This window comes from Bubalus kerabau, chromosome 6, assembly GCF_029407905.1.
Source record: "Bubalus kerabau isolate K-KA32 ecotype Philippines breed swamp buffalo chromosome 6, PCC_UOA_SB_1v2, whole genome shotgun sequence".
NCBI lineage: Eukaryota > Metazoa > Chordata > Mammalia > Artiodactyla > Bovidae > Bubalus > Bubalus kerabau.
Window position 1 is genome coordinate 22433972 of NC_073629.1, and position 13293 is coordinate 22447264.

Here is a 13293-nt window from a genome sequence, read left to right on the forward strand (position 1 = left end):
TTGCGTATTTTTACCGCGCCGAGGGCGGGACCTAGTATTAGTTTTTAATTGGTCAACTTGATTGATGACCTTTTCCCTCCGCGACAGTTTCCCGAGGAGCCAAGTGCCTGAGCGGCACGGACGAGAGTTGGAAGGAAGGAAAGATGGCGGACGTACTTGATCTTCATGAGGCTGGGGGCGAGGATTTCGCCATGGATGAGGATGGGGACGGTGAGGACAGTGGAGGCGGCTGCGGGAAGCGGGGAAGGTGCGAGAAAAGGACGTTTTAGGAAAATATAATCTTTCTCCCCAGTGGGGAGGATACGAGCCAGGGAACCGGGTTCTGTTGGTTGGAGACTCCGCCCCCTTTGGGCGGAAGAGGGGCGGGCCGGGAAGGGGGTTTGCTTTCAGATAATGTCTTGCAGAGAAAATACTGTTGTAAACAACTGTTACCTTTTTCACTTATTCCTTTTCTTCTGGGGCTCCAGAGAGCATCCACAAACTAAAAGAAAAAGCGAAGAAACGGAAGGGCCGTGGCTTTGGCTCCGGTGAGTGTTTGTGGGTGGAATGGGGTCGAATGGAGAGAGCTACGAGTTTTGGAATCCCCATTCAGACCTACGGTGAACAGTGGGAGAAGGGGGATTTCCGGTGATCTGCTGTGTGTTTCTAATAGAAGAGGGGTCTCGAGCGCGGATGCGTGAGGATTATGACAGCGTGGAGCAGGATGGCGATGAACCCGGACCACAACGCTGTAAGTAAATGGAACCTGTAGGGATCTGTCTGTACAGAGTTAGGGACCAATGAAATAAAACCCAGTAGGAATGGAGCCCTGGGATTTCTTTGGAAGGAGTGATGCTAAAGCTGAAACTCCAGTACTTTGGCCACCTCATGCGAAGAGTTGACTCATTGGAAAAGACTCTGATGCTGGGAGGGATTGGGGGCAGGAGGAGAAGGAGACGACAGAGGATGAGATGGCTGGATGGCATCACTGACTCGATGGACGTGAGTCTGAGTGAACTCCGGGAGTTGGTGATGGACAGGGAGGCCTGGAGTGCTGCGATTCATGGGGTCGCAAAAAGTCGGACACGACTGAGCGACTGAACTGAACTGAGAAATGTAGTCAGAGGTCGCTTAACCAATCTCTGCGGAGCCTGCACACACTCTACTTGTGTGATCTTGCTTAAGTGTTTCTTGTGCTCAAACAACTTTCCTTCGTTCCCCTACCTACAGCTGTTGAAGGTTGGATTCTCTTTGTCACTGGAGTCCATGAGGAAGCCACGGAAGAAGACATCCATGATAAATTTGCAGAGTATGGAGAAATAAAAAATATCCATCTCAATCTGGACAGACGTACAGGATATCTAAAGGTATCTTGAGCCATACTCCATTGCCTCTCTTCATCCATAACCCTTAGACAGCATTGGTAGTTCTTCAAAGTTGGCTGTGGTTGGCCAAGAGTTGAAATAAAATGAGATTGGGAATTGATTGTTAGACATAGCAAAGAGGCAGAAACAGACAGACAAATAGTATGTATAACAGGGATGTGACATGCATTTGTTGTTTAAGGTTGATAGGTTTTTCTAGTTGAGTAGAGAAAAGCTTGATGGAGTTTTGATAATCTGTCTTTTTCTTGTTCCAGGGGTATACTCTAGTTGAGTATGAAACATACAAGGAGGCCCAGGCTGCTATGGAGGGACTCAATGGCCAGGATTTGATGGGACAGCCAATCAGCGTGGACTGGTGTTTTGTTCGGGGTCCACCCAAGGGCAAGAGGAGGTAAAGTGCAGAGGGAAAAACATTATTTTAGTGGAAGGAGTATGAGCAAAGCAGAATATTATAAATATTATAAAAGCAGGACATAGTATTATGTTCGTCTCATGGGCCCTGCCCCTTTTCCTTCTTTGTAGAGGTGGTCGAAGACGCAGCAGGAGTCCAGACCGGAGACGTCGCTGACCCATCCTCTGTTGTTCAGGTGTTCTCTCCAGAGATTCCATTTGACCATGCAACCTTGGAGAAATACGGCTGGGGTGGAACTCACTGTGTTTATATTTAATCTCTTACCCTGTTTAGTGTTTCTTTTGAATTATGAATAAATGTACAATTTTTGTTTTCTAATTACTTAACTTCCCTTTTCTAATATTGCAAGCTCTGGAGTACTATTTACAGTGAGGCAGTATGGGTCACTGTGAAGATATTTCTCCCAGGGACTGAATTCTGTGTGAGTTTCTATGTTAGATAGTCTCCAGTGTCAGCTAGGGTCAAGTAGAGACACTGCTCAGTATTTCTTTTTCTTCGAAGCTAAGAGAGCAAGGGTAGAAGTAAGATATTCTCATGACAGTAAGGAATAATCATTCTGTTCCTATATATGCTGTCCTGAGCAAGTGGTATCATAGAAATGTCTCTTTTTTCTCTCCTGTGTTTCTTACTGCCACATTTGTTTGTACTTCTATCTGTCTAAGAGCTTGAATCTCCTGTTGGGGCACTCTTCCAGAACCTCCTTCCCTGGAGGAGTCTATACTATGTTCTTGATGCCCTCTTCAGCATCCAAAGGTGAAGGCCCCATAGAGGAGAGGATCCAGAGGAGCACTGAGGAGGCCAAAGAGGAAAAGGATGTGGCTGAGGCTAGGAGGCACTTCAGTTAGCATGGTGGGAGAGAACCAGTACCAAAGACCCAGAAGGTAATAAGGTGTCCAGCAGAAGATGAAGGTCAGCAGGATAAGTAGGGCCAGTCTTAGGGCCCGATGATGAACACAGGAGTGACTGTATAAGGAGCGGCAGAGGGCAAATTCACCTGCAGGGGCTGGGAATTTAGAAAATTCACTCAAATTCAGAACCACTCAGCTTCTAAATTGATAGGCAGAAATTGTGAGATAGAGCTCTTCCCTCTATAAATAGAGAAGCTGCAAGCCCTCCTCCCCTTCCCAACCTGGGACTATATGCTCCCTTCCCATCAGGGATTATGACAGACATGCTGGAAAAAAGGTTTCAATTTGAGGTGCTATGGTACACTGAAGCTACAAAGTCTGTTTGAAGTGTTGTTGGTGTCCAAGAGCAAAGGAGAATACTGATCACCCTTCTTAATTCTTGCCTAGCTAACTCAACTTCAGAGAATGATGGCTAGTGGCTGGTTAGAATTGAAGGCATTCAATGAAATTAGTGTGGCATTAGCTGCTAGAGATACCGTTTGTTGTTAGTCGCTAAGTTGCATCCAATTCTTTTGTGACCCCACAGGCTATAACCCACCAGGCTCCTCTGTCCATGGGGTTTCCCAGTCAAGAATACTGGAATGGGCTGCCATTTCCTTCTGCAGGGGATCTTCCCAACCCAGGGATTGAACTCGAATGTTCTGCAGTGCAGGCAGATTATTTACCACTAAGCCACTGGGCAAGCCCCTTGGTTTGATAGATAGCTATCATATTAATGAGGCTAGACAATAGTTTTAGGGTATGGGTTAGGGCCTGGAGGTTGGAGTCTCACCATGGTTCCCCTTCCTTGTCTGGGGAGTAGACACACTGCAGACAATGTGGCTATAGCAGATGGTCATTGCAATCAGAGGCAGCAGATGAAGAGGTTATAGATGATCTCTTGCCATTGAGTCTTGAAGCTGCCTTTGGTGACACACTGAGTGAAGGGACCTGGACCAGCGCGTCAGACTGGATGGAACAGAAACAGCTAGATTGGAGTCAAGGACTATTAGAACTGGTCTCCCGTCTCCCCTGCCAAGCTACCTACCAATTCAACACTGTCTCCCGATTAATTCATTCTTTTGTGTGTGTGTGATTGTTAAGAAATTTGGGAGCTAATACAGTGCATAATCTCAATCCATTCTTAATTCCCTGCAGTGCTGAGTAATGGTACATCCGTGGTGCCATATTTAAAAGGTTAGAAATGTATCTTGAAAATCTCTATTTTCCTCTTAGGCTATGCTTATTAAATCCAGAACTTAAAGGATCCTGTCTTTTGAGTACTATCTACCATTTTATAAGAGTATATCTCTACCACCTCACCCACATTTTTTTTTCCCTCACCATTTTTAGCTGAAATTATTTTCCTGATGTGTCTGTGATTAATTCTGTGGGAAAAAGAAATCTTGTATAAAATGGGAGGTGCTAGAGTTGCAGGCTATTTTGCGGTCACTCTCTAAAGTGACTTTAGTAATAGTCCTATGTACAATAATTATAATGGTGAAATAACAATAAAATTTAACATTTTCCAAATGCTGTTGGCTGCCCCTCCTTTTTTTGGTAAACTTGTTTTTGGTTTGAATCAGTAAAGAGCATTTTTCAGTTGAGAGCTTCAGGGTTTGTACCTTAGTTCAGGTAAGGTAGATTGAGTCAGTATTAGTTTGCTAAAAGGCAAATTTAGTAGGTATCAAATTCCTAGATATGAGGCCTTTCAGAAAGGGATTTCAGCTGGCATGAGGGACTTTTAGGAAAAGTGAATAGTTTTAGTCACAGACATGATTTTATGAACTGATTGGAGTTAGACCAGGCTATTCTAGTTGGGGAGTGGTCTTTCCTTTACTCCTATCTTGAGTCCATATATTCCTGGATGGGTTTTTTTTTTTTTTCTTTTGGTGGTGGGGCTGGGGGGCGGGGGCGGGGGGAGCGCTGTGGTGAGGGTGGTGTGTGTGCATGGCTTGGCACTATACCTAGAAACATCTGACTTGTGAGAAGGTTTAAAAATAGGCAAGGTTTGGGGACTTACATTTTAGTCCAGCCTCTGACTATTTTATATGCATTTTATATTTTACCACCTACTATAGAAACCTTTATTTCTGATACTTGGAAATGAGTCTACGAAAATAATTTCTAACTACACCAATATTCCCTTGACCATGCTAACAATTTTTAATTGACATATTTTAAATGCAACATATGGCATTGCAGAATTTATACAAGAGGTTGATAATTTTTTTTTAAAGAGGTTGATAATTTGGAACCCAAAAGAACACTTTTTGCACCTGAATCATGTTACCATCAGTTTGCTATTGAAGCAAATAGAAATTGCATTATTGGACTGTCAGTCTCCAAGGAAGGATGAAATTCATCTATTCCATAATCTTGTGGTCTATGGATTTCAAGTGATTTAGCCAAAGTTATCCAGCTAGTTAGTGGTAGAGCCTAGACTCAGAAAAAAACAGAGCAAATTAATACAAACAACAAAAACAGTCCTAATTCTAATTCCCAGTCCACTTCTAAAATTCATTTCATATAAACCCAATTAATTTCTTTTGCACTGAGGCAACAGGCAAAGGGGTCCTGTTTACAACATACTGTTGGAAGCAGTATTTTTTGTTTGTCTTAGAACTGCAGTCAGACTAACTTTTGGTAGTTACATTTCTAATATTTGAGGATTTAAGAATCCAATCTTAAATGTGACTACAATGCATTATTCCAGAGACTGAAATGTTACCCCTCTCCCTGACATAATCCCAACCACAGGCTCAGAGACGCTGCTTTACTCCCTTTTCCCAGATGGTGGTAGTGGTTTTGTTTTGAAGGAATTGCTCTATATTTAGCTTTTTTTTTCTTCTAGATTTATAGTTTGTTTTCAATACTGAGATTTGATTAATTGGTACTCAAGTTCAGATGCACCCTTTTGTTTCCATTTTGACACAATAAAGCTAGAGTAAAAAATGCAAATCTGATTATGTTACTCTCTACCTTTTACTTTAGTGTTTCCCCACTGCCCTTAGGATAAAGTACAAGCTTAATATTTGTGAAATTGGTTCTTCCTTCCCCTCCAGGCTCATTACTTGCCATTTTCTAGCCCTCAACTTTAACTGCGATTACTTTTGAGATTTTCTACCCTCCACCTTCTCCAGCATTCCTCCTGCTTTGTCTTAACACCTATCTTTCAAGAATGAAATTTTGATATCTCTAGGAAGTCAGGAAGCTTTCCCTGAATGACCAAAAGTGGGTCAGATACCCCCCATTGTTCCTTAGCTCCTTATGCTTAGCTTTAGCATAACACTTAACTGGACATTATATTGTAATTGCCTACTTATTTGACTCTGCACTCATCTGTAAATTTCTTGAAGGCAAGACTTTGTTGCTCTATCCTTGATAGAGCATTTAATGCACCTGGGGGAACTGCATTTTTTTTTTTTTTAATTGATGAATGAAGGTATCACAAAGTTTTACCCAAAGTCCTGGATTTCACTTTTTTTTTTTTAGTTTTCTTGTCACTGTCTTCTTAATGTCTTCCCATGGAGGAAACTCCATGCTCTGAAGCTTTCCTGCAATAATCTGAAGAAGGTGGGCCTACGATGATGCAAAGAGGTGGAAGCCAAGTGTAGTAAAAACAAAGACTCAATAGAAATACAAATTAACATGCAATGATCTTAACTAGCAAAAGAGCAGAGGCTCCCACTCTGAGGATTAATGTTGACCATGGCCAAGCACACCCCTTAAATCCAGAGGCTCATGTTGTGTACTCAAATTCTTGTCCAGTCTAGCCCTGAGTCCCAAGTCACTCACCTGGGGCAAGGCGAGCAGGAAGCTGAGTCCCCAGGCTACCCCAAGAAGTTTCCTTCCAGCTGAGCGCGGTCCAAACGGGTGGAGTACGGCTGCCTGGTGGTCGAGCCCAATAACCAGGCAGGAAAGCTGCGGCATACATGGCCACCTGTTTCAGGAACATGAGTGTCCGACATGCAATGTCCCCGGCCAGCCATTGAGCAGTGATATTCCAGGTCGCATCTAGGGGCATAACCACAAAAGTGACCAGTAAGTCGGCAACTGCTAAATGGGCGAACAGTCGTCGTACCGGAGAGGGACGGAGTTGGCTGGGTTGCGGCCGTTTCACTGACCACAGCACGGCCAGGTTCCCTCCAGCCGAAGAAACAAACAGCACGACAGTCACTCCCATTCGCACCTTGGCGGCAACTGAGAAGGTGGGCAGCTCTGCGCCCTCCACCTCTACTCCTGATCCTACCCAGACCTCCTCCCCCGCCGCTGATGACCCCAAGGGGTGACGTTGCCTGCAGACATGGTGACCTGAAAAGAAAAGGGGCGGGGCGATGAAGTGTGGATCTGAAGAGGTGAGCTGCGTCCAGTTTCTTCTCCCTCCTTCTCAGGATCTGAGATGGTTATTTTGCGAATTTCGTCCACTAAAGCCTCTATCTCTGGAGACTCCGTCTGTAATCTGGAGGTCACCTGTCCAACTGTCAGGGGCTTGTAGGGACCAGGAAGGAATCTGGTGCTGGCTTCTACTTCCGCAGGCTCCTTTAGCCCCTGGAGCCCTGAATTCGATAGGAGCGTGAGAGGGAGTGTGTGTGTGTGCTGCGAGTGTTCCGCTGTAAGCACCCCTGGGTCAGGGGCAACCCCATCCTAGTGGTGCTGGAGAGAGCACTGCGGCGCCTTCTCGCTCCGCCCCGACTCCTGCAAGCCTCGCCCTTGGTCCAGAATATTTAAAGACGACTGTGCTTCTGGAGACTTGCTCAGGAAATAGAGATCTTCTGATTAGAGAACGAGACGACGGAGACCACGCACACACACACACACCCCTCCACCTCCCCCAGTACGCCCTGCCAAACACACAAACCATGCAGATGTAGGCCCAGAGACAAGTGCTTCTGGTTCTGAAATTACGTTTCAGGGGCCGGCTCCACTCGCTTTATTTTCTGATGATGTTTGTCCCTCGTGCGGCACCGTTGGGTCGTCCGGGAGGCGTGACTAGGGGCGGGAATCGAGGCGGGAGCGGAGCTGCAGAACGGGTGCTGCCGCTGTCATGGACGCCTGGGTCCGCTTCAGCGCCCAGAGCCAGGCCCGGGAGCGACTGTGTAGGTGCGGCCCGAATAGGAAAGGGGGGCGGGCGGGAGGGCAGAGGAAGAGCCTCGTGAGGCGAGGTCAGTTCACACTACGGGGGTCAAAAAGGGTCAACTCGGGCTACGGGGGCCCGGACGGACGGCGAGGGGCTGATTTGAGCCGGCCGCGAGGCCTTGATTCGTTCCTGCTCGTGAGAAAGATGGGGAAACTGAGGCACGAGTGGGCTAGCGGGGAGGCGGCTCAGGGTTGTGTGTTCATATAAGACCAACACTTTCCTCCCTGGGCGACGGTGGGAGGAGGAGCGTTCTCCCTGTGACAGATAGCGATCTGGACTGTGTCCTCAGAGCTAAGGAGGCACTCCTGAGTTCCCGTTGGCCCCTTTACCCTACTGTCACCCACGAGCTCCTCCACGTCCGCCCTGCCTTCTAGTCTTCATTCATCTCAAGGGCCTTAGTTCACCTATTTTGAAGACTAACCTGTTCTTCAGCCATCTCTCACCCCCTCACAGAACATTACACACTCACACTGAGGTGCTTATGATCTTGCGATGGTCCTCCTGCCTTCTTCACTGTCCTCTTCAGGCTGCATCATTGTTAAATCCCTTATTTCTTCAATTCGTAGTGTTTCCCAGCCCCTACTAGGCTCCTTTATATCCTCAATGCCCTTTGGAGAAACTAAGATATAGGCCTGAAGAGCAGGAAAGGGAATGGTCTCAAACTGGGAAGGGGGTGATCCATGGTTGCCCTTTGGAGGACATCTTTGAGGGGGAGATAAAGGAGGTCTCTACCTTACCTTACCTGTCCTCCAGGGCTGCCCAATATGCTTGCTCCCTTCTTGGCCATGCACTGCAGAAACATGGGGCCAGTCCTGAGTTACAGAAACAGATTCGACAACTGGAAGGTCATCTGAGCCTAGGAAGAAAGCGTAAGTAATTAGGCCTTTCCTTTTATTACTCCACACTTCTTCCATCCCCAGCCATTATTCCTTAGTCCCTCCTTCCTATTTTTGACCAGTGCCAATTCATCATGGTTTGCCTTATCTGTACTTATCCTGTGCAGGCCTCCCAGCTGAGAAAAGAGAGCAGGGATAAGGTCAGTGAGGGATTGGAGAGAACGAGGCAGATTTGAGAAAGCTAAACTGGGACACAAATTAATAAAAAATTTGAACTAAAAAGGATTGAACTTTCTGCTGTTTTTTAAAAAATTGTTTATTATTGTTTCTATTACTTGCCTGACTTTGATTCTCTTGCTTTCTCTCTTTCTCTGTATCTTGCTCTCTGTTTGCCTTTCTACTTTCAAATCCTTGCTTTCCGTTGCTAATCTCCACAAGTTCTGCGCCTCGGTAACTCAGCAGATGCCCTTGAGTCAGCCAAACGAGCTGTGCACCTGTCAGATGTTGTCCTGAGATTCTGCATCACTGTTAGTCATCTCAACAGAGCCTTGTACTTCGCCTGTGACAATGTCCTTTGGGCTGGGAAGTCTGGACTCGCTCCCCGTGTGGATCAGGAGAAGTGGGCCCAGCGTTCTTTCAGGTTTGATATTCTTTTATCCTACAAGGTCTATCGTATTCTTCATACTACCTACCTTGCCTTTCATGAGAGAACGATCTTTTAGGGTCTTCCCAGAATATACACATCTGAATCAGTTGGCTTCCAATCTTCATTTAGATCTTAAACCATCAGAGAATAATGAATGGGGGCAGATGGAAGACAGATGCTCTTTCATGGTGAATGACTAAGATTGGACAATACTAGATATTAATTATATTGCTTCAATTCTTCTTCTGTCTATACCACAGATTTATGCCCCTCACTGTCTACACATTCATTCATTCTAAAAATACTTAGTAGCTGCTTACTGTGAGCCAGGGAATAAAGCAAAGAGCTAAGTAGATATGGTTCCTGCTCTCATGAAGCTTCTAGTTTAGTAGGAGAGTCTGATATTAAAACAAATAATCACCAAACCGAATATTTGTGGGAAAGTATAGGATGTTAGCCCCTGGAGGAGGGCATGGCAACCCACTCCAGTATTCTTGCCTGGAGGATTCCATGGACAGAGGAGCCTGGCAAGATACAGTCCATAGCGTCAGAGTTGGACACAACTGAAGCGACTTAGCACATATATAGGATATTAGAGCTTTATAACAGGGGGAGCTAATCTGGATAGAAAGGTCAGGAAAAAAAGAACCCTTTGAGAAAAATTTTATTTCAGACCTGAAGTCTGAGTAGAAGTTATACAAAGCAAGCAGTAGAAAGAAGAAACAGAAAATAACTCATTCTAAGGCCTTGAGGCAAGAAAGACTTCTTGGAATTAAAGAGGTGGAAAGAAAGAGTGTGGTTGACAGTATTGAGGAAGGGCATAAATTCAAACTGGAGAGGTAGACCAGGGCCAGATCATTCATGCAAGGTCGTCTAGGTAATGGTAGGATTTTTTTCATTTAGTTTTGTTTAAATTTTAAGTCCAGTGGTTCTGAGCAGGTATGTGACATGATTCAAATTGCATTTAGAAGATCTGTCTTTCTGTACTGGGGAAAATGGATTGCAGTAGCACTAAAGAGGAGAAGATTCTCTAATGTGACCATGAAATGGTGTTGGCTTGGATTAAAGAGCAGGCTGGTAGTGAAGGTGGAAAGGAATATGATTTGAGAATAAAATTTTCTGTCTATATATTACCTATATTTGTTTTTTGCTTCCCTATGATTCACTTTGTTATTTTACATTATATTGCTTCTTTCCATCTCTGCTTATGTCCTGCTTTTCATCTTTCTCGGTGATTTACAGTTATAACAAGGCTTATGGTATATGAGGGGTGGGGGCAGAGGCATGGATAGAATGGTATGGAAAAGCAACTCTCTAGAAGAGTTTCTATGCCCTGTCTACTCTTTCATTCCATAAATATTTCTTTAGCTCTTACTATGTGCTCGGCCTAAGTCTAGACACAAGGATGCAGTGGTAAAGACAAACAAGATCCTTGCTCCTGTGGAGCTTACATTGTAATGGGAAGGGACAAAGACACAGTAAATAAGAAAAGCATCACAGAGTGGTCAATGCTGTGCAGGAAATTAAAATAGGGTCAAGTGATAAGATGGTAAATGGCTTGCTATTTTAGAGTGGGCGGTCAGAGAAGACCTCTATGAAGAGGTGACATTTACACTCAGACATGAAGTGCAAGGAAGAGCCAGCCATGTGAAGGTTTTGGAGGGAGAATATTCCAGATTGAGGGACTAGGTAATATAAAGGTCCTAAAGCAGGGATCACTGAATGGGATCAAAATATAAAAAGAAACCGTGGTTGGAGCCTAGTGGTTGAGGGAAAGAATGGTACAAGATAGAGTTAGAGAGGCAGAGTCACTTGTTAGGTTCTGTAGTATTTTAGTCTAAATGTGATAGGAAGGAAACCATCAAGAATTTTAAGAAAGGGTATATTGTGATATACATTTATGCCAGCTGTTATATGAAATTAGATTGTTAGGTGTGGTGGGCAAGAGTGACCATGGGGAAACCAGTTAAAAGACTGAAGTAGTAGTTCAAGCAAGAGATGATGGTTGGTTAGACTAGTGGTCCCCAACCTTCTTGGCACCAGGAACCAGTTTTGTGGAAAATTTTTCCACAGACCAAGGGGGTGCAAGCAATAGGGAGAGGCTGTAAATACAGATGAAGCTTTGCTGGCTTACCTGCCACTTACCTCCTGCTGTACTGCCCGGTTCCAGGGATTGGGGACCCCTGGCTTAGACTATGGTCTGAGTATAATAGATAGATGTGATTGAATTCAGGGTCTATATTAGAGGTAGGACAGTTATACTGAATACAGACCACTGTTTTCAGAATGATTTAAAAAATTTTTTTTAATGTAGGCTGTTCTTAAGGAATTTATAATCTAAAACATTTGGCAAGCTTGGCTTCTTTTTTTTTTTTTCTCCTTTTAACAAAAGGATTGGATTTAAATTATGTGTGTGAATCTTTGAAACAACTGAGGCTGTTCTTTTTTTAAAAAAAAAGTTGCATTATTGTAGTTCAGGTTGAATACATGTGTGCTAATGGGTTGCCAAGTGGAAAAGTGAAATTTGAGGTTAATCTTGGACTATATCATGATCTTCATTACTTTTAAACCAAGATCTTAAGGTACACATACATAAACACATTAGTTACAGAAAGATGGAAGGACATTTCTAATGGTAATAACATTTACTTCTGATATTCTAATGTATAATCTGTTTGCACTATGAGGGAAAAAAGTTTAAGTGTTCTGTTGGATTTGCTAGGTGGGTATATGTACCCATCCTGACCCTTCTTCCCTGTGTATCCCAGGTACTATCTGTTTTCCCTCATCATGAATTTGAGCCGTGATGCTTATGAGATCCGCCTACTGATGGAACAAGAGTCTTCAGCTTGTAGCCGGCGACTGAAAGGTTCTGGAGGAGTCCCAGGAGGAGTTGAAACTGGAGGACCTGGGGGTCCAGGGGTTCCAGGAAGAGGTCTGCCTCAGGTGGCTCTGAAGCTTCGGCTCCGGGTCCTGCTGCTGGCTCGGGTCCTGCGGGGTCATCCCCCTCTCCTGCTGGATGTGGTCAGAAATGCCTGTGATCTCTTCATCCCACTGGACAAACTAGGCCTCTGGCGCTGTGGCCCTGGGACTGTGGGGCTTTGTGGCCTCGTGTCCTCCATCCTGTCTATTCTCACCCTAATCTGCCCTTGGCTACGACTCAAGCCCTGAAATGCTGGTACAGGATAAGGAGGGGACCGGAATTGGTGAGATGGAATTTTATAGATTGTCCCTGTGTCCCAGCCTCATTCTAACTCCACTCTTTGGTTAAAGTTAAAAATCCAGAGATTTGGGAATAAAAGAAAGGAGCTTTGGGGAAGATGAGATGAGGAAAGGTGATTTGTGAAATCAACTGGATGATTCAGATGTTCAGATCTGCTGGAGCTTTTGTTCTTTTCCTCCTTCATTGCATTGCCTGTGTCTCTCCTGACTCTTCTTACTGTCTCTTAAGTCTGTTTAAGATTCTGTCTCTGTATCCCCTTTGTACCTTCTCAGCCCCCTGTCATAGGAATTTAATCAGCAGAATTACTTTTTGGTATGGGAAGTAGAAGGTATGGTCTGTAATGTTCTAATTGCCTTCTTCCTTTTCCTCACAAAAGTGACTTGTGGCAGTTATTTTTGCCTCCAGACTCCAGACCATAATTTTAAAGGCTTCGCGTCCCAGTGGGCTCTTCCCACGTGCACCAGAAGTACTTTCATGCTTCCTTTTCCTCGCTCATGTCTACCTCACTGCCCTCCCTCATGATTTGCCATTCCCCTTCTTTCTACTCACACCTGCAAGTTTCTGCTTACACTTTGATTTCATGGCTTTGTTCTAGCCTTTCCATACCCCTTCTTTGCCTATCCAGAATGATGCTATGTTTAGCATCTTGTAAATATTGTACAATGATTCTGTGTAAATAGCTGAGGCCCAAGCCCATGATGGACAGCAAGCCTTCCAGGTTAGCAGATTAAAGATCAATTTGCTCATTGATATTTGGTCTGGTCCTGTGTGTTCTGGTCATCTGA

General features: G+C 44.6%; 2 protein-coding genes across 3 annotated transcripts; both read left to right on the forward strand.

The window, feature by feature from the left end:
• Nucleotides 1–54: 54 nt before the first annotated feature.
• On the forward strand, nucleotides 55–2094 carry RBM8A (RNA binding motif protein 8A). 2 transcript variants are annotated; one of them, XM_055584516.1, is made up of 6 exons: nucleotides 55–210; nucleotides 468–527; nucleotides 653–730; nucleotides 1210–1346; nucleotides 1619–1755; nucleotides 1887–2094. In XM_055584516.1, exons 1-6 carry the CDS (start codon nucleotides 144–146, stop codon nucleotides 1930–1932), a joined length of 525 nt encoding a protein of 174 aa, XP_055440491.1. In that variant the 5' UTR covers nucleotides 55–143; the 3' UTR covers nucleotides 1933–2094. The 2 variants fall into 2 exon arrangements, with proteins under 2 accessions (XP_055440491.1, XP_055440492.1); XM_055584517.1 differs by having other exon boundaries at nucleotides 656–730.
• Nucleotides 2095–7648: 5554 nt separating this feature from the next.
• PEX11B (peroxisomal biogenesis factor 11 beta) lies at nucleotides 7649–13258 on the forward strand. Its single transcript, XM_055584513.1, has 4 exons — nucleotides 7649–7766; nucleotides 8557–8672; nucleotides 9078–9279; nucleotides 12054–13258. Exons 1-4 carry the CDS (start codon nucleotides 7711–7713, stop codon nucleotides 12454–12456), a joined length of 777 nt encoding a protein of 258 aa, XP_055440488.1. The 5' UTR covers nucleotides 7649–7710; the 3' UTR covers nucleotides 12457–13258.
• Nucleotides 13259–13293: the final 35 nt, after the last annotated feature.

Bases quoted from the DNA above. Each gene is read 5' to 3' on its own strand.
- RBM8A (XM_055584516.1), top strand. From the start codon at position 144: ATGGCGGACGTACTTGATCTTCATGAGGCTGGGGGCGAGGATTTCGCC. The intron at 528-652 runs GTGAGTGTTTGT...TGTTTCTAATAG, and splicing joins GGGCCGTGGCTTTGGCTCCG to AAGAGGGGTCTCGAGCGCGG. The intron at 1,347-1,618 runs GTATCTTGAGCC...TTCTTGTTCCAG, and splicing joins GACGTACAGGATATCTAAAG to GGGTATACTCTAGTTGAGTA.
- PEX11B (XM_055584513.1), top strand. From the start codon at position 7,711: ATGGACGCCTGGGTCCGCTTCAGCGCCCAGAGCCAGGCCCGGGAGCGA. The intron at 7,767-8,556 runs GTGCGGCCCGAA...CCTGTCCTCCAG, and splicing joins GCCCGGGAGCGACTGTGTAG to GGCTGCCCAATATGCTTGCT. The intron at 9,280-12,053 runs GTTTGATATTCT...TGTGTATCCCAG, and splicing joins TGGGCCCAGCGTTCTTTCAG to GTACTATCTGTTTTCCCTCA.